The sequence below is a fragment of the Natator depressus genome, chromosome 15 (genome assembly GCF_965152275.1).
Source record: "Natator depressus isolate rNatDep1 chromosome 15, rNatDep2.hap1, whole genome shotgun sequence".
Classification (NCBI taxonomy): Eukaryota; Metazoa; Chordata; order Testudines; family Cheloniidae; genus Natator; species Natator depressus.
Genome location: NC_134248.1, coordinates 21,128,254 through 21,149,206, shown reverse-complemented (window position 1 = coordinate 21,149,206; position 20,953 = coordinate 21,128,254). Strand labels below are relative to the sequence as shown.

The window sequence follows — 20,953 nt, the reverse complement described above, 5'->3', positions numbered from 1 at the left end:
TAGGATCCAATTCCCTTGTGGCTTGGACCAACTCACAGTGACTGCCTTGAAGAAGCCAGGGGTCCCTTTGACATACTACTCTGCTAGGACAAGGGAAGGCCTGTTCTCCAGTGCTAGGGACCTCTCTGCTTCTAAAAGATCAAAGGCATAAAAAGTAAATCTAGACAGCTCAAAGCAATTCAGCTAATTTACAGCTTGAATCAAGTTATTGTTTCTTAGCACAGACCTCTTTTAGACTTTCTGGATCTGCGGTGTACAGAGCGTGTGCTCTCTTTGAAACGGTCACAGTTGACTTCAGGAAAGGAGTGCATACAAATAAAAGAAGAGGAAAAGATATGAAGCTGTTCAAAGTTCTTAATTTTTAAGGATTTAATGTGGGCAAAGGATTAAGCAAAATTAGTCATAGCTGAACACAGCATGTTAATTAAGTGTTTGATTTGACATTCAGACTGAAGCATGTGTGATAACAGCATAAAACAGACTGGAGATTTAGGGCCTGATCCTGCTAGCAGTGTCGCATTGGCAGACTATGTGACAGAAGGGGGTCTGGAAATGTGAATTTGTTTGCACATTCAGGCACTTGGTTTGTATTTAATTCAAAATTAAGCCAAACTCTCCGTATTCTCTGAACTCTAGGGTTCTTTGTGCATTTACTTTAAAGTGTGACTAGAAAACTTTATCCAGATTTAAGAGAAAAGCCACTTGCTTTTAAAGTGTCAAGATATTTAAAGGTGAACTGCAGTGGAGGGGAAGGGGTTACCAGCAGTTAGCCCACTCCGGAACATTCCAGACTAAGAAAAGTATGCTTACAGATAGAGTGGCCGTTTAATACAAGTGCTTTCCCCCTCCTGGAAAAATCTGAGATGCAGACTTCTTCACTGCTCCGTCAGCATGTGGGACATCACCAGTAGCATGTAACAAAGAAGCCAATGGCGCTTGCAAAAATAGCTCGCAGGATCAGATCCTTAGAATGGCCACAATCTGCCAGGTCTAAAGTTAGGCTTCTAACATTGTATTTAGACACCGAAATAAATGATCTTATTTTCAAAGATGGTCAGCATCTACAACTCTCACTGACTTTGACAGGAGCTGAGTGCTCAGCACTTTTGAAAATCAGGCCACACTGAGATAAGCGTTTTTAAATATGGAGTTGGGGTAAAAGATTGCAGAAGTGCCTAAGGGTATGTCTGTACAGCAAAAAAAAAGAGAAAAAAACATCTGGCAAGTCTCAGAGCCTGGGTCAAATGACTCAGGCTTGTGGGGCTCACACTATGGGGCTAAAAGTAGCAGTGTAAATGTTCCCAATCGAGCTGGATTCCAGGCTCTGAGATCCACTTCCCACACTGGGGTTTCGAAGCCCAGGCTACAGCCCACAGGGGAACACCTACACTGCTCTTTTTAGCTCCATAGCCTGAGCTCAAGTCAGTTGACCCAGGCTCTGAGACTCACTGCCACATTTTTGATTTGGGTTGGGGTTTTTTTTGTGTGTGTAAACAAACCCAAAGAGACTAAGGGCTTGTCTACACTTAAAATGCGCAACTGCAGCACTTGAGTGCTTCAGTGAAGACACCACTTATGCCAACAGCAGGGCTTCTCCCATCAGTTTCGGTACTCCACCTCCCCGACAGGTGATAGCTAAGTCGACACAAGAATTCTCTTGTCGACCTGGCGCTGTCTACACTGGGGGTTAGGTCACTTTAACTGCATTGCTCTGTGGTGTGAGTTTTACACACCCCTGAGCGATGTGGTTATACGAACCTAATTTCCTAGTGTAGACCAGGCTTTAGGATCCTAAGTTCTGTATTCAAAAGTGACTTAGTGCCAGATTTTCACATATATTTAGGTGCCTAAAGATGCAAACAGGCACTTAGTGAGATTTACAGAAGTACCCAAGTGGGTTCGGCCCTTACCTCACATCAACTGCAAGGAAATTAAGTGCCGAATCTACCCAGGTGCTTTTGTAAAACTTACTAGATGCCTATCTGCATCTTCAGTTTCCTAAATACTTGTCAAAACCAGGCATTTAGGAGCCTATATCCCAGTCAATGACTCCTAATTCACTTAGGCACTTTTGAAAATGTTACCTCTAGGCACTCAGGTTTGAAACTTTTACCCATGGTTCTTTCACTCCCTTTGTTTGTTACATGTCTTAAGTCCTTTTGCTCTGGCACACAAATGGGGAAATAGTGAGCTGAGAATTCTGAGGATCTTAAAGGGCCTATAATTGTTTCATTTTGTGAAAAGTACTTTAAAAAAAAAACCAATGGTAAAACACTATTTTCATTTTGTAATCTTGCAAACAATTCTGGAGAGATTTTTTGTTTGTTCGATTGTTTTTGATTTTATGTAGCCACATTTACAGTTCACTTTTAAACAAGATTGAACCAATGTTAGTGGTTTACAGTCTTTTGTTTTACTGCTCCTTTGAAAGATTTAAAATTTGTTGATGGCGTTTCCTCAAAATGTATTTGTATATAACTACAATATGTTTCTGTACAACATTGAACCACTGATTTAAGGTTACTGGTTCAAAACAGGAAAGGTTGGTTTGTGATCTCAATATCTTTTAAACTTTTTGACTATGCAATGTTAATCTGAATATTGTGAGGCATAACCCTTTGCCACCATCCCTTTTAATTTATGGTAAAGTAGGTTAAAGTAGAAGAGTAAAAAGAACAACAAACAAGTGATTCTTTTTATGCTTTCCAGCAGTGAGCATAACATTTATCAAACATGTCAGCACTGCATATGCCAAAAGCAGTGGGATCTTGTTCTGTGTCTAGAAATCTTTCAGAAAAACCAGTCTCTTAAAAAAAAAACGAGTATGTGCAGTACTGAAATGCAAGTCCTCATTTGTGTTGTCAATAGTGAAAATGCTTAAATAGTCTGAAGTTTTTTAAAAACACAATCAAGATACTGACACAGAATGTATCCCATAGTGTAGCAGACTGCTGTAAAATTTAGACACACGTTTCAAATCATCAAAAAAGCTAAAGCGCAAACAGCCCAGTTAACAGCACTAACTCGTTATTTTCTATACATATATTTTCCCTTACCTATTTTTTCTACAGGTGTATTCAGAGGAAGAAACCCTTGTTTCAGAAGCTGATCCATCATTTCTTCATCATCTGCTTGGATTTCAGAGACCATATTACATGGAATGAGGCCGAGTCTTGTGCAAGTTTCTCCTCGGTAGAATCCATCAGCATCTTTATCTCCATAAACCTAAATATTCAAGACAAAAAAAAATTGATCCATCAATGTTGTTTTAATATTTGGGATTTATTACAAAACAGTCCCTGAAGGATCGCAAGGTATCTGTGGATTTGGGTTTGGGTTTCTTTACAGCTACTCTGATTTTTCTTTTTTAACAGAGCCCTAGGTTTTTTTTAGGTACCTCTGAATTGTGATACCATACATTTGAGCAGAAGTCAGCTGTTTTGTTACCTATGACATAAACATAACTGAGGAACACCTTTAAAAGCTTCCCCGCCCCCCCCCCCAAAATTCTTAATATTATTTGCATCACTATTTATGGTGGTAGAGGCTATAGTGAGCATTTGAAGAATTGGATCAAGTTTTATTATTTTAAGTAGATTAAATTTTTGGCAAAATCAAGGTTACACCAAGAAAACATTTTGTGTGAAATATGATGTGTGTATCTAAGATTTATGCATATCTCACATACCAGATGCATCTGAAGAAGTGTGGTTTTTTACCCATGAAAGCTTATGCCCAAATAAATCTGTTTGTCTTTTTAGGTGCCACTGGACTTGTGTTTTTGTCACATACAAGAAAGTATTTTACCTATAATAGAACTGTATCGGAAACCCCATTCCCAGTAACAGGTGAATCCAAATTAAATCAGTTTGTCCCATCTTTGATACTAACCAAAAGCTAATGAAATGAAGCTCACAGTAAGAAACTGTCTTTGTGAAAATATTTGAAAATTCAGTACTGTATGATTCATTTATTATTTTTTTGCTCACGATTTGTGCCATGCTAAATTTGGGTGGTAACTGGAATTCAATTAGAAGTCACAAACTGCATTTTCAAATTGTAGTTAATTAAATAAAGTCTAGTTAAATGTGTGGGATACATAAGAAAAAATAAGTCTATCAACACGTTTTGCATTTAAAACTAACTGATTTAAGAAACAAAAGAAGTGTAACTGTGGTTAGTGAATTGAACTGATTGTTTCTGGAGTTCAGAATTTTAGAACCCAATAGATCTCCTGATCATACTTCATTTTTATCCATAGCTTGGAAGAAGAAAACAAACGTTCCTGTTTTTTCAACTCCCAGTTTCTCAACTTTGAATGAACTAGTCATTGAACTGAACTGGTTGGATACACGGAAATGAAGATGATATTCTCTTTGCACCTGCAGAAGAAAGTACTGCTGTCAAAATCTGGTTATCATGTCAACAAATGCTGATTCCAGATGCTTAGCCAGTGACTTCCGTCAATTCAGTGGTTTGACTTTCTTTAAAGTTTTGGCCGCAAACATGGACTGCTTGAATATTTTTTATTTAAGTTATTTTAGTATATTGTAGTAAATTTAGTTCTTAATATGGATTGTCATAATTTCACCTTTAATTTAAACAGGTTAATTTTTTTAAAAAGTATTTAACTTAAATAAAAAATGACTGAAATGAAAAAAATTGGATTTAATTTCAAAATATCATTAATTTTTTTCCATTCTACCAGGAAAGTACCGGTCCAGCGTGTTTGGGACCCAAACATAGCAGCCTGGTGAGTGTCCAGAAAAGGGAGGCTGCACGGGGCTGGCATCATAACTGCCAATCCTGCAAGCTCTGCCTAGAATTTGAGAGGCAATGAAAGAATTTGGGACACTCATTGTACTGCACGAGAAGGGGCTTTGCTATGGCCCTGGTTCAGGAAAGGAAAACAGCACCTAAGCCCGTCCCATTCATAGAGATTAAAACACATGCTTAGGTGGCATCTTGACTAAGGATTTAAGCACATGCTTTCCTGAAGAGGGGTTTATAAGCTGTTTCATAAGCTCCCCCCTGGAAGGTACTTATTAATCAAGCCTTATATTTATTGTAAACAGTTATTCTCCTAAGCACTTAGTAAAATATACATTTTGTTTTCAAGAGTGTAATTCATGTATTTTGTACCTGCTAAACAAACACATAGGGCCTGATCCACCCATTGTTACGGTCTTTACAAGTAGGATGTCAATTAGCTTCCGTTAGGAAGTGAGTCAACGTCCTTCTCATCTGGGAGTGGATGTTTTGGGTGCACAAGAAACGCAACATAAAGCCTTAAGAGTGCCTCAGACCACTGGCAATGCAGGGCTCGTACAGACTAGTGATGTGGTGAAGATATCTATCTAACACATGTGCAAAAGGAGACATCTGTCAGATCCCACAGCAGGAGGGCCAGATGCAGTCTACCCACAGCAGTGGGGACATCACAGCACTTGCACAAAGACAACTGGGGGCATTGGGAAACATAGGGCAAGCATGAGCAGGAGCCACATTTTTTCAGCGGCTGGGACATGGGCTACTTAAAGGGCTGACCTGGCTTCAGTGTTTAACTCCAGGAGAGGAGAGAAACACCTATCATCAGCTGGGTGGAGCCAGTCAGCTGCATAGGTGCCTATGCCCCGACCCTTTCCGGGACATTTTGTGCTTGGCTAGTGTAGGTGGCTCCCTGCTCAGCTTACTGGTTTCTGAGAATCCCTTTCTTAGGTGCTTAACTCTCCCAAGCACTGTATGGGGAGCCTAGCTCAGGACTGATTATGCCAAGTGGTAGGCCACCTAGGGGGTAGGTACTGCAATGGTGAGCAGAGCACTGCCTAAGCATCTTTGATGACCTGGGCCTAAGTAACTTCAGAGCCTGCCATGAAAAATTTATGGGATGTAGGTGCCTAAATCACTTAGATGCTTTTGAAAATTTTACCCCCACTATTTCATTTTTTTAAAGCCATCAGTACTAGGCATGAGGCAGTTCTCAACCCTGTGATACGTAAATGTGTGTGGCTCTAAAGAAAAGGTCTTGGCACTGACCCTAGAAACTCTTGTGTGAATGGACCCATGAGGGCCAGTTTGCATGATCAGGTCTTTGGTTTGCTTTGCTTTAGATTCCCACCTTAATGATCTGTCCTTCTTTAAATGGTAGCTCTTCTTCTGCAGCATCAGGATTGGGGGACATTGTCAGTGGATCATAGTCAAAGAGGGCAACAAATATTCGAGGAGAAATATCCTCTGTGCCAGGATCTGTTTCTGATTCTTCATAAATATCTGGAGAAAGATGGTCCCGACTACAGTATCCATCTGTGAAAGTAAGATCAGAAGGGAGCAAAAATTCAGCAATGCAAGTCAGAATAATTTTTCAACTTGTTCAGTTTAGGTCTGAAATTTGTTCCTATATCTCTGTTTGAAATGGGACTAAATTACTGTGCACTCGGGAACTTATAATGTGCTCCAGCAGGGTCTACACAGGCCAGTTAGGGCGTAGCCCGCTAGTGCACATTAGAACTTGCATCCCGCTAACATGCACTGTGTAGACAAGCCCTGTGTTTGCAGTGCTCAGAGGAACGGCACTAGGACACGACTAGCCATAACGGTGTTTAAGCAAAGTTACTGCTAGCATGGTCCCACCCCTCATGTGAATGGGACTAAGGTTAAACCATACTACAAAACCAACAAAATACGTTTTTGATCCAGCTGTGTTCCCATACAATTGTTTCTTGCCTACAGTTGTGTTGTAATCCATCTAGACCTTTGCATTTAAGCCAAATACATATTGACCACATTATTTATATATATATAAAGACACTGATCCTGCATTGAACTTTGTGCAGGTGAAAGAGCCCAGTGCAGGACTGGGAATTATACCTTTGTCCAATGCATAGTAAAAGCCAGGTCCCTTCAAAGTACGTCAAGTTGGGCACCCAAAACACAAACCACCTAAATCACTGCTGAAAATCTTGGCCCATCACATGTTTAACTTTAAGCACATGCTTACGTCCCATTGACTTCAACAGGGAGTCAACCTCTTGCCTCAATGTTTTACTGAATCAAGGCCTTTAGCTACATCACATAGTCTTCCAGAACTTTCACTATTATCAATTTTTTTTCTGAAGGCCTACTTTATATGTTAAATATATATATATTTAGGCCCATATTTCTGCTTTAATAATATCTGCATAATAGAGATTGTATATTTATTGAAATAATTTAAATGTTTTATTTAGGATTTAGTATAGAACTTTTTTTAAGATGACCCTCCCCACTTTACCTACTCCTAATGCCAGATCACTGTTAAACAATTTTTTGTAATTAAAAAAAGGTCAGTTTAGAGGGGCACAGCTTCAAGGGGATGGCTACTGAAACTTGTGTCCAGAACACTAGAAAGAAGGTGGATAAGGAAATGCAGAACAGCCAAAGGGTGGGAAACACAGTCCAGCCAGGAAGCTTCACACAGGCACAAAGCACAGAAGGGAAGTGGAACAAGGACAGGACATGGACAAATGGCAACGGAGATTTCCCCCCAGTTGAATGAAGTTTTATTTCCACTGTCACATGGACTGGAAATGCAAAACAGGGTTTTTCTTCAGAGTATTGCACATTCTGTTTTTTAAGTGAGACAGGTCAAATTATGCCCTCCTGGACTGGCAGCCAACTCCAGCTGAAGTCAGTTGGAGTTAGTTACAAGCATGAGTTGTGCACAGACTTTATCAAAACAGTTCTGAACCGGAATGATGATGATTCAGGATGGTCACATGTCTGTTTCAGACAATCAGACATCTTGTGAGCGGCTCAGTTATTTATATTCTGCTCAGAGGCTATATATATGCTGCTTGACTGGCTGCTGTAGGCCAGATTTTCAGCTGATGTAAATTGGCATAGCTCCATTGGAGTCCTTGAACTATGTTGATTTATGCCAACTGATGATCTGGTTCAAAATATTCAGAGCTTTTTGCTCTCAAACCTAAAAAACAGATACCTACCTATAACTGTTGTTCTTTGAGACATGATGCTCATGTGTATTCCATGTGGGTGTGTGCGCATCCTGGGCACCGTAGCTGGAGAACTTTGCCTAGCACTATCCATAGGGGCGGTGCTCACACCCTGGAGCCTAGCCCTTCCCCTGCCCCAATGTTCTCAGTTCCTTTGCACCGAACATCAGAAGTACAGACTCCGATGCCGAGGGGACAGAGGATGGATTGTGGAATATACGTCTGCATCACATCTTGAAGAACAGCAGTTAGGGGTAGGTAACCACTTTTAGTTCTTTGAGTAGGTGCAGTTGTGTATTCCATGCAAGCAATATTTGCAGGAGGTGGGGTACAGAGTCTACTTAAAGGAGGACGGCAGGACTGCCTTCCTGAAGTTTGCATCTGATCTGGACGTAGCCGTGATGGCAGAGTGGTTGGCAAAAGTATGCACAGAGGACCGGTTGGCCGCCCTGCAGCTGTCCAATATAGAAATGTCCTTTAGAAATGCCATTGACGTTGGCTGAGCTCTAAACTAACATTTAAACTAAACCTAATGTACTACTACTGCTATATACAAGAAAAGGTCTCAGAAAACAGAGCAAAAGCGTCTGGTGAAGACACCACACAGCATTCTGACTCCAGCCATGTGCGGAGAGAAGGAACTGAGGGGGTTGGGCCAGCACTGCTCTTATGCAGCCAGAGGAGGGGCTAAGGCTGCATCTGCTCAAAAAAGAACACTTTTTTATTATTGATTTGTTTAAATGTTTACTTTGGCTTCTTTTTTGCTTCATTTGAAAGATGAACACAAAACTTTATGCTTCTCCCAGCTTCAGACCTGGCCTAAGCTACTTTTAGGTGGGAACTGTGTAAAGATATGAAAGGCTGAGAATTTTGTACAATTATGCAATGGCTTCTTATGGGGATGAAGCAGCAAACACAATCAATAATGGGTGGGAGACAATTACTACCTTACATACGTCAATTAGCACTTGTAGTGATACAAGTGAGTACACATACTTTTTAAAATAAATTTTATTTTTACTTTCACTGAAGGTCTGATCCAAATCCCAGTGAAGTCAATGGCAAGGCACCCATTGACTTCCAGGGGCTTCAGATCAGCCCTAAGCCAAACCAATAAACTAGGAATGATGCTTGAGTAGTGCTGCTTCTCACTATGGAACGTTTGGTGATGATGAACCTCCCCATTTTGGCTCTGTCTAGTGCTAGATTTATGAATCAAGTTGAAAGGTGATCTTTTTGATCAATGAGTGTTCAAAGGTGCATACATTAGATGTTAATTGATGTTAAACAGCCATGGAGGATAAAGGAGTAGCTTCACAGAGGTCCATGCAATGCAGTGTGCTTTGACTTGTTTCAGTATGGAAAGCTGGTTGCATGACAGTTATCAGTGGATGACTAAGGGCTCTTCCTCCCTTACAGCTGAGCTGAGCTGAACAAACTTACCTGGAAGCAGGGCAAACAGGACTTAAGAGTTAGCTCCCCTTGCATTCTGCATTGCATGCAATGTTGTCATACAGAAATGGCACTCATTAAACACCCAGCTCTAAATGTGTCTGTGTCAGAAAGGAGGAAGAAGGGTCGGCATACCGTATCTATAGTCAGAGGCCATGGTACGCTGCTGAGACCATTTCTTGTGTCCATCAATGCTGCGATAATAAGCTTCTTCTTTTACAGGTGAAATATTTCCCTCACTACCTGACCGAGACCGACCGCCTTCACTGTTACTGTCCATTGTAATTTCTATGGAGAAAAAGGGAACGATCTATTAAACATACTTTATAGTCTTCTCAGTGGAGGCTCCTGTAGGGCAAGCTTTGCCTACCTTCTTTTCTGACTCAGTTATAGCAGGATGGTTAACCACCTGCAGAACTGTGTGTGGCAGTTTTACTGACTGATTCTCCAGTGATTCTTCTACAGCAGAGACACACAGAAAGGGGAGTTTGCTTTTTAAAGGGTCTTGCCTTCGTGCTTTTTGAAACTTGCCTGGATTTCTGGAGGGTAAATGCAGACTCTGAGTTCTGTGGGGCAGGAAACTATATTTTTGTTCTGTGTTTGTACAGCGCCTAGTACAATGGGATCCTGGTCCATGACAGGGGCTCCTAGGCGCTATGATAATACAAATAATAAATAACAACAATCAGTGTTGTAATCCTATGTCCCACTTTGGCAAGGTCAAAGTAAAAATGTAAAATACATTTCATCTTTGGAAGTAGATTATCTAAAACCAGAATTAAGTTGAAAATTTTCTGTTTCCAAGGAGATGTTAATGGAAATATCTTTGTAATCTAACAGGGAAATAATCTAAAATAAGTTTAAAATTGGAGGCCTTTTGGATAAAGATGTGTCCCAGGAAATATTTATCCTAGAAGTATCACAATTTTGGAGATCCCTCCTGCTAACTATTCCTTCTGGAGTTGATTTATCACTTTTATGGATTTCCTTTCATTTTATATCATGCAGGCAAATTAATAGCTGGAAACTTCAGCTATCACCATAAGATTTTAACTGCGTTGTTGATTGACTTGAAGCTAATTTTCAAGGAGAGAATAACATATGAACAGTCAAACCCTTATAAAAACAATATTACTGACCTAAGAATAATAGTAACATTTTAGTGTTGCTGAGCAAATATACAGTGCTCAATACATTTCTATAAGAGAATAAACTGTGACACTGTAATTAAACCCATACTGATAGATGTAGGCAGCCCTATGTTCTTTGGGCCTTAATGGAATAAAACCTCTATTAACTGCAGTTAACGGGAGTTTTGCTCCAATAAAAACTAAAAAAAAAAAAAAAAAAGTTGGGCCAAATTCTAAAGAACCCTCTTTTTGTAATGACAGAGCCATAATATCTGTTTTATTCAGTCCTCACTCAGGCAAAACTTCCTCGGAAGGCAATAAGAGCTTTGCCTGAGTGAGGACAGTGTGATCAAGTTGGTACAATGATCTGTTACAGGGTTTGATTGGATACACTGGTTTTATTCAGTCTATCTGCTCTGCAGATCTATTCCCCGTCCTCTTGTCTTCTGTAGCAAGCCTTCAGAGGATGACTATTTTGTGATTTTTACCCAATCCTTGACTTGACTGACGTACATTATTGACGTGGGTAATTATTACATCATGGGTACTTATTTATCATCAATTACATTTTTAATAGCTAACGAATTGGTTATGTTGATTTTATTAAATGCCCTGATGAGTTAAGAGAGCCATGTGTTCTGCATGCCTGGTAACGCAGCTTCACATTAGTTCTATTCCTGTGAACACTATTAGAAACCTGTTCTCTTTGTTTAAACATGGCAATACCATCAAAGAAGTCAGCAGTTAGGAATCCTGGACCATAACCACATCACATTAAGAATGATACTGGATAGGATCTTTCATCAATTTCACAGAAGACCAGAGGGTAATTCTTTCATTAGATACTGAAAATACTGCCACTGTGGGTTATGTCTTATCAGTGTTAGACAATATTGTAATTCAATCCTTATGCGACTTCCCCAGAAAAGCATTCACAGAGCATACTTACTGCAAAATACACTAATGCATTCTTGAACTCACACTAAAGAAGCAGATTAGAGCCTTATATTTTATTCTCTGTTTAATTATCAATTTGAATGTGGACTGATTATAAAAAAATGAATTCCTTCTTATCTACTTCCTAAAATGCTGCTCTTTAGTTACTGAACAGTGAAGTCATTATTTAATAGTTCCTTGGGTTCCAATCTTGGTTAGAGAAAGCGAGGCCTCCTGTATTTAATCAGGCCCCCGCCCAATCCACATCTTTCCATTACAATCAGAGTTAAAGGAAAATCCAAAGGATTAATTTAACCAAAATTATCTCAAATCCCACCCCCAACTATTTGTTGTTAAATTATTTTAACAGGAGATAAAAATAAAATCTTAAATGCACAATATATTTTAAGTATTCCAGGCCTAATTCCCCTCTCCCCCCCCCCCCCAAAAAAAAATTACTCTGGGGGGGGGGAGCTACAAAAAACAAAAGGGAGACACTGATCATGCAAACATCAGCCTAAACTGAGAATGTTTATCAGCTGATAATTATCTGGCTCAAATAAGTGTCACAGGTTGATATTTGCATATGCACTTTCTGGACCTGATTCTCTCTTTACACCTTTCTTTTTTCTTTTAACACCAGTAATTCCATTGAGTGAAGTTACTCCTGATTTGTAAAAAGAAAAGGAGTACTTGTGGCACCTTAGAGACTAACCAATTTGTAGCAGTGTAAGTGGGAGGAGAATCATACTCTCTACATATTCTTATTAAAGGCACTTGGAATGCTTTTATGAATTACAGTTGTATTTTTTTAAAATCCACAGTTATCATAAATTATTGTTGTGTCCTTAATATCCATTAGTTTTCCCCTTCAGAGCAAAATCTTGCTAACTTTACAAATCTGTAGAGGGTGCTGTACACCACAGAAAGGTTTCTGTTTAAATTTCCTATATGGTTATTCTGCTGTGTATCCATTGGAGGAACTGGGAGAAAACATTTCATGTTTAACAATTAAAAAACCCGTGTTGCTTATATTAAGTATCACTATGAGGTTGCTTTCTGTGTGGAAAGTTTCTCATTCACAGATAAAGCTTCAGGACAGAACTGCTTAATGTTGCCTTGAGTTGTCTGGATTTCTGTGTATACTGTTAATAAGGAATCTTCTAATGTAAGCACAGGCACCGGAGGAATTACATCCCATGAAGATTTTATTTCTGTACATAGTCTACAGTTCTCCATTTACACGCCTGTGTTTCTTGTGTTTCTGTGTGGTTGTTCCAAGTTGTTTGTGTGGTGTGCAAGTTTTGGTGAAAGTGTTTTTGTGCTTGGTGTCTTGATTCCATTATCTTGTCTGCAGTACTTTTTGGAATTTCTTGTACATGGCAAAATATATATTTTAGGTCATGATTTAACCAGAACAGAGATGGCTTGATTAGAAAAAGCAAATCTAATGGACATACTTCAGTCTTACTTTGCTCATTTAATTTAATAACCTCAATTTTCCTTGCTGAATTCCAAAAAGTAGTTAAGAGAATGGAAGGTGAAGGCAAATTGATGGTAGATGAATGGAATGATGGATGGATGGATGGATGGATAGGTGAGTGGGTGATTGCACTTTTTTTAGGTATCATATTCATAGCATGTCCACGCCTTAACTTGTTTTAAAGAATGAACTGTCTACTGTAGGTTTTAAAAATTGTAGCTATCATCAACCAAAGCACAGATCTTGATCCAAAGCTCACTGGAGTCAATGGAGAAACTCCCACTGACGTCAGCGGGTTTTGGTTCAGACCCTTAAAAGAATCTTCAGTACACTCATATTTAACCTAAGACAAAATTGGTTTTAATCTTCGTTCATCTTATATAAAGGATTTAGAGTTATTGCGGTTCAAGGGTTTGGGGCTTTGTTTGTTTGTTTGTTTTACCAATCCCCCAGCTCTGCAGCTGTAAAGAACAGAAATGCACCAATCAGGCCAACTAACCAATGGAAGGGACCAACATTGGTCGAGACCTTTGTGGGACTGCACTGGCATGAGACAACCTTCGACCCGTGTGCTCCACTCTGTCAGGTCGTCCAGTAGATGATGGATTCCCTAAAAGCTAAAAAACAAAAACAACAGGTTTGCAAGTTACACAACTGGGTGCATAAAAAGGGCATGTTAATCATGTCAGTCACGTTCAGAAGCATAAGCTCTAAAGGCAACTAAATGTAGTTTTTAACTGAAAGGTTAGCTGAAAAGTTCTAGTGATGCCTCCTGAACCTGCAAAAGAAAAATGGTTCCCTGAAAAATGGCGCCCCCTTTGTAAACAGCAGTCACACATTAGAACAAAGAAATAATAATAATAATTTTGGAAACATTCTTTTGCCTTTGTCATTGCTACTAACTTGGCTCAGAGCACTTTTAACTCTCCCTGAAGAGGACTAAGACCACTCACATTAGAGCTGTGAAGACAGTGTATGATGGGGTCAGGTCAGTGCATTTAGTTTTTTTACCTAGATTGTTTTGCACGCTTTGCAGCATATTAACCAGTATATGTCCTTCTCCTCTTGGGGTCTTTGAGAACACTGCTCCTCTCAGAATGCCTTTTGTGGTTACAGGCTTTTTAAAAGTCACTAACCCTTGCAGAAGAGATTCATACAAATTTCACCTCACACCACAGCTGGTTCTCTTTCTGTTCACTAATTTGCAATAAATATTATTTTAATGCTTTCCAGGGTGTCTCTTTCAACAACTGAGATTAAATGCAGCCTTGGCACCAATTTTAATAGGAGAATTTTTAAACGATCAATTCAGAATAAACTGCTGGGCTAGGCATACAGCAGCAGCTGAATCTACTCTTACATACGACATTAGATTGGAGACAGCCAGTCTTTGGACAGTTGCAGACTGAGAGGCTAAAAAGCTTGTTTAGTGCTCTTTGGGAACAGAAAGGCCTAAAGATGCAGGTTCATGAAGGCTCTCTTGTGGGCTAATATACAGAAATGCAAATAGGCAGGATCACAGAGGCACCCTTGCAGATTAAGATGTGGAATGGCATTGGCTTGTTCCTCTGGAAGAAGCTGTTTGCCTGCAATCTCATTTGGAGATGCAGTCTGCAACTTCAAAGGCAAGAAGAGATGGTCTAAAAAAGAGGGCAAAGAAGTGACAGTGCAGGAAGAAGGTGGAGAATGGAAACACGGTGAATCCTGTGACTCCAAGAAGCTTGCTTGGTCACTGTCACTGGGGGGAGAAGATATTTTTTGGTACTTGCCCAGAGAGAAGGGCTGAAGATGAAGAGCAATTCCTGAAAATCTGCGAGTGAGGAGAGCAAAAACAACATGACAAAATGGAATCTTTAAGACAGACCATCAAAATAAAAATTCGTGAAATGCTTTCTTTTTTTCCAGTTAAAAATAAAACCTATTTTTACTTTTTAAAGCACTATTCTGATAGTCACTTTAAAGATAAAAACAAACTTTTGGAAAATTATAGTTCAGCTAACCCTTAATTAAAATTTAGATTCAGTTGTCCTTTAACAAAAGCAGCCATTATTGTAATTTGTTCTGTAGGAAAATCATTGTTGCAAAGCAAATTAAACTGATTTCAGCATGCTACAAAAGAAGCTTGTGAAGCAAAATGCAGATTAACAAATAAAAAATCATGGGGGGAGGAAAGAAATAAACCAACCCCCAGTAGATAGGTCCCAAAGATGGATTTTAAGGAAAAAAAATCAAAAGAAGAGGGAGGAGGAAAAGAAAAGAAAGAAAAGAGATGGATTTGACAGGCAGATGTTAGAAGGAAGTTTTATTTCACACACCAGAGAGTCTTCTGCATCTCTGTGGGATGGCTCTGCATGTGGAACAGCTGCCTTAGAGTCATTCACTTGTAAGTTGATCTTCCAGACTCGTTGAACATCTTTGCTAGTCAAATTATCTGTTCTATTGCATTTTTGAGTCTCAGACTTCTCATAACTGGGCTTGGCCTCCTCGCTTCTGGGCTCTATAAAGGAAGGACCCAAGCCGTCAAAGTCTTCTTCAATGCTGCTTTGCCTGGTTAAAGTTTTCCTGCGAGCAAGCAATGGCCTTGTGCTTTTTCTGCATGAACAGTTATCTGTCTCTGCACAACAGCTAGACGCAACATTGGCAGAAATCAAATCATAAGCATTTCTGAAAGTAAAACGAGATTCTTCTTCCTCACTTCCACAGTCTAGTCCGCTGTCAGGGCTTCTCGTTAAGGATCTACTGTAGTTATATCCTTTGTCTTCTGAAGCAAAATCCTTCGTGCCCGAAATTCTGTGCTTGGCTGGGTACCAAAAGTTGTGCTGTTTGTCTTGATTGTAGGGTCTAGGTGGTCTAGTGCATCTAGCGACCATAGGTTTCATTTTATAGGGCGTACCAAAACCCTGTTTGTGCAATAGTTCAGAATATTCAACATCCTCTTCGGCTACTTCTGGGATACTGAAAAGCTTTTTACTGTGGTGTATCTGCTGTGAAAACTCAGGCTGTTCCAAAAAAGCAGCTCCAGTGGCCCTATTCTTAGAGCATTCCTTAACAGTATGTGATGTTAAAACCCAGGTGGGGAACAAACAGTGCGTGATAAAAATAAAATGGGAGGGAAAAGGGGGAGGAGGAAAGAAAAATAAAGACAGAATTAGTTTTAGAGCAATGGCAAACATAAGGCATGCGGTTTATTCAGTGAGGGAGGATGTCATGCTCTGAACAGGAATCTGGAAATAAAGACATGATTAAATTGGCTTGGTGTCAGCTAGAACACGGGAGGTCAGTACAAACACAGCTGATATTGTGATGCTTTAACAAGAATAAACCCATGCATTCAACACAAAGCAATAAAAGCGGCATACAAGTTCAGCTGTGGTGAGAGTGGCGGTGAAGTTAGAATATGGCGCGAGTGCTTAGTGTTCTTTGTGCTCTGTGCCAAGCTGGAACTGTTCTAGTCCGTGGAGTGTATCTCGGAAAGCGTTCTACAGCAGAGTTTTCTCTCTTGCTTTGCATCAGTTAAAGTATCCTAGGTGATTAACAAGAAACTCCACAATGCCATCCTGCCCAAAGACAGCAAACTCAGGGCAGGTATGAAGTCATAAAGGGTGCCCTGCAAATGTCAAAATAGGAGTTCTTGTGCCCTCCACAACCTCATAAATATTACACCCTTTTTAAGCTTGGCTTCCACAAAAAAGACCCTGAGAATTGGGGGCTACCTGCAGCCATTGGTCCACGCTGGATCTGTCATCCTAAATCGGCTTAATAAAATTCTTACTTGGCAAGCAACCTGTTACTTGACCCAAATATAAGTCTCAGTAAATGCCAGATGTAAGTAAGAACTACAATGGACTGGACAAAATCTGAACAGCTTAGATAAATGAAATAAAAGACACATTTTATTTTTAGGCTTACAAAAATTGAGGAATAGTGTAATTGAAGGATCCTATGCAAATGTGTCTCTCTGGGACTCTGAAGCAGATGCTGGGCTATCCAAATTAATGAGAAAAGAGGTGTTGGCTTTGATCTATGGAGTCCTTAGCTATTTGGGTCATGGACACCACCCCTCTCTGTGCTTTACCCCAATGACAGCAATCAGCTTGGGACTTCTGAGCAGACAGTGCCTGGATTTATGCACGTGGGTAGTGAGGGCAGGATCTTCTTAGTGACTTTGGAATTCTCCTTCCCCTTTGGTCCAACAGAGCCTTAGTTTGCTGCCATTCCAGGGACATTACAAAGCCCGTTGCTCAGGCTGTCTGTGAGCAGACAGATTGAGCTGGCTTTTGCTTTATTTTTCTTCAAAGGCTAGGGAATTTTTAAAAGAGTTAATTTTTGACACTACAGTAGAACCGTAGAGCTACAAATATCAGAATTATGAACCGGTCAGCCATACAGCTCACTTGGAACTGGAAGTACGCAATAAGGCAGCAGCAGAGACAAAAAAACCAGCAGTACAGTACAGTGTTGTGTTAAACGTAAACTACTAAAAAAATAAATGGAAAGCAGCATTTTTCTTCTGCATAGTGAAGTTTCAAAGCTGCATGAAGTCAACGTTCAGTTATAAACTTTTGAAAGAACAACCATAACGTTTTGTTCAGAGTTATGAACAATCTCCATTCCTGAGATGTTCCTAACTCTGAGGTTCTACTGTATTCGTGTGAATTATTTTTGAATACACTTTTTAATTGTCTATCGTGTTCCCAGAGCTTTTTTGAAAAGGTGTCATAAATATGGAAAAAATATAAATAAATGTGCATTAGGAATAGTTTTGAATAGACTCCAAACATCCTCAAGTTTCATGGATGCTCCAACCTGATATTCAAGTTTGGATCTCTTTCTAGATTACACATCAGCCTTCATCTGAAGAGCAACTGAAGGGAATAATAACCGCACAGTAAAGTGAGTCATGCATCTGGTACACTTTCCTTTAGGATAAGGGTATCTATTAACTTGGTACAGAAAATACTGAATGTTAGCTATCTGCAATCATAGCTCGAAATGCACGGGTTGGTGTACTTTCAAATGCAAATCGCATATGCATTTGAAAGAGTTCAATTCGCTCAATGTGTTTTTTGTTTCTTTTTTAATTACAGCAGCTGCAAAGCTGAATTGGATCTAGCAAAACAGGGACACAAGTGTTTTAGTTCTAGAACCTGATCTAAAACTTAAATATAGTTATAAATGCAGTGGTGAGTGTCCTCCAAATTCTAAACTTATTCCATCTGCCCTAAATGTATGTGGCATTCTCACATTAAATTCTGCTTCTGCACAGCCATTCAAACAGATGTGAACCATGAAACTTGGGGCAGATCCTCAGATTGCATTAAATCAGCATATAACATAACTGACTTTAACATAGATATGGTAATTTACCCCAGCTGAGGATCTGGCCCATGTGTTCAGAGTTGGGCTGATAGTACTGTTAATGCTGATGTAAAAAGTAGTAGTAAATATGCTACTGATTCATAAAGAACTAGAGAGGTCTAGGGATAATTCAGCGTCTGCCTAGTGGCAGTCGGAGCCATTTCATTTTCAAGCTTTTACAAGGATACTAAAGAGGAGAATGAAAGATTTTTTTCTGAAAATGTACTTGACAGTATCTCTTTATAAGTTGCATACAATCCTAAGTCTGTGTATAAAATATATAGAAGCAGTTATAGCAATGGTTACAATATCCCTATGTATGTACTTTGCATAAGGGTATGGTATGTTCTTTAGTAACACAGCATTTTGGTTGTGGGAAGAACGACCAGTAGGTTTCTGTATAGTTTTAGTCATCTGGCTTGCTAAGAAGAAACATCTTAGCATGGTAATGGTATACACGTAAGAGGCAGTTATTATATGTCATATTACAGAAAACAGAAATTCTATGTTGGGAAAGTTTAGTGTTTGCAGTGTGTATTTTAATCAGATGAATAAAATCACCTTGTAGGATGAATCCTCCCATGCAGTGTTTGGGACATCATTCCTGACATATGTTCGCCATTGTCTGCTCTGCCACCAGAAGCTCATTAATGATCGCGACACTAAGATTCATTGACTATGGGCTTTATCCACGCTATTGGGAGTCCATATTGCACTGAATAAAACTCCCCAAATCCATTACCAGCATGCACTAGAAGGATCCCGTGGGAGTAGTTCCAAAAACCTGGTCAGTAATATGGAGAGGATGTCCACAGGATATTTAAATTCAAAGACTTGTGCATAGATGTGCACGCATGCACACATCAGAAAACCTCTAGTGGTCTGGGTGCACGTTCCATATACTGCAGCACAGCAGCACCCCCAAATGTGCAGCAAAACAGATAATTGCATAACAGCCCAAGGACAGTCTTCAATATGTGAAGCTCTTGGCTAACACCAGAGAACTGAGTATTAAATGGACTTCACAATGGGGACTTTACATTATGAACAGCATTCATCCCAGTTCTAGTCTGTAGGCCACTGTGAACTGTAACGTCCACAGCAGACTAACAAAATGATAGTGCGTGGAAGAAAGGAAGAACTTGGCTTGCCCTTCTCTGAAGCTTAAGCCCCCCTTTTCCGTCACTCTTACCTTGAGTGTGTTGTGTGATGTTACACTGACTCGTCTTCTTCCTCCGTCCTCCAGTTGCATTTCTGAGTACAGCTCTTCTTCATCTTCCTCCATGATATCGGACAAGTCGGAGCCCCTACTGCTCTCCGTGTGGTACTCCTCACCCTGGCCGTAGTGCGGCTATTGGATGGGATGGAAAAGAAAAAAGGCTGCAGGTTTAAAATCTGAAGTGACAGTGCCCCCACAAATGGGGGGCAAGGTAGCAACTGGCAGCTTGAATATTGCAATAATACCTTGTGTAACCCACACTCACCAGGTGCAACTCTCGGTAGCCCTCAAGAGGCTAGATAATATACAGAGGTTTATTAGCTTGCTCACACTTTAAATTCCAGAAATCGCGGATTCAGTCCCTACATATGACCCAACCAGGGGCATCATTACACTTGCACTTCCACTGCACCACAAACCTCATGAGACCCCGATTAAAAAAAGCTCCTTGATTTACAGAGGCCCTGCATGTGTTAGTGGATTTGCTGACCATCTGGTGAAGGCTCCAACTGAGATCGTGAATTCCATTCACATGTAAGCTACTCTTCATTGTCATATCTGATGTTTTCTATATCTAACTGTAAACCCCACGTGACTCTTCAAGAGCACCATTTAGTTCTTACATAATGTTTCTATATTGTAAATTTTCACTGGCTGATGAGGGTCAATGATATCATTCTATTCAGGCATCTAGGGAGCAGAATTGATAGAATTTTAATGTCCTTCTAGAGTTCCACTAAATTAAGTTGTCTGTGTTTTCAGCTAGGTGGAACGGACGGAAGAAATGAGCTATGTTATTGAATTGTTGGTATTAAATTTAATTGTCTTTGGTAAATTCTTGTTTTGTTTTACTAGTCTCATGATTTATATCCACAGTCCAGATAACAAACCAAACATTACTGTGATTCTACATCTACAGGTACATTTTTAAAATGAGGCATCTAATTTTCTGTACAAAATCACACTGGTGCTTCAGGTCTGTCAGCAGTTTCATCTGCCTGTGCAAATGCTTAAGTCGAGGCCTACTTAAAACTTATGGGCCCAAAAGTTTCAAACATGCACTGCATAAAAACTAAAATGCAAATCTCAATGTAGCCGATAACACATCTTCCTACTTTGTTGGTGTAATCTTCGCATTCTCAAAATACGGACAGCAAAAAAGTCCAGATCTTTATATACAGTTTGAGTCTGAAGCATAGCAATTCAGAATAGGATAGGCCCAAACAGAAATTCCAGGTCTGAATATACTTGAAATGTGAAGTTTGGCTCCAGATCCGAATTTCATGGGGCTCCAGATCCGAATTTCATGGGGCAGATCCTCAGCTGGTGTATTCCAGTGTACACTGATTTATGCTAGACAAGGATTGAGCCCCACATCTCTATA

General features: G+C 39.8%; 1 protein-coding gene across 18 annotated transcripts in view; it reads right to left on the bottom strand.

Annotated features, from left to right (window-relative positions):
* RIMBP2 (RIMS binding protein 2) overlaps window positions 1-20,953 on the bottom strand; it is a 277,138-nt gene that overhangs the window by 9,237 nt on the left and 246,948 nt on the right. For 6 of the 18 annotated variants that reach the window (XM_074972300.1, XM_074972299.1, XM_074972303.1 and 3 more), the window contains 7 exons: window positions 19,543-19,701; window positions 15,308-16,036; window positions 13,492-13,609; window positions 9,579-9,731; window positions 6,119-6,303; window positions 3,057-3,225; window positions 227-292 (listed from right to left, as the gene is read on the bottom strand). In XM_074972300.1, coding sequence (XP_074828401.1) covers window positions 227-292; window positions 3,057-3,225; window positions 6,119-6,303; window positions 9,579-9,731; window positions 13,492-13,609; window positions 15,308-16,036; window positions 19,543-19,701 — 1,579 coding nt within the window. Of the gene's footprint in view, window positions 1-226; window positions 293-3,056; window positions 3,226-6,118; window positions 6,304-9,578; window positions 9,732-13,486; window positions 13,610-15,307; window positions 16,037-19,542; window positions 19,702-20,953 lie in introns of those variants that run through there. The other 12 variants (XM_074972312.1, XM_074972313.1, XM_074972316.1 and 9 more) reach the window with 7 other exon arrangements.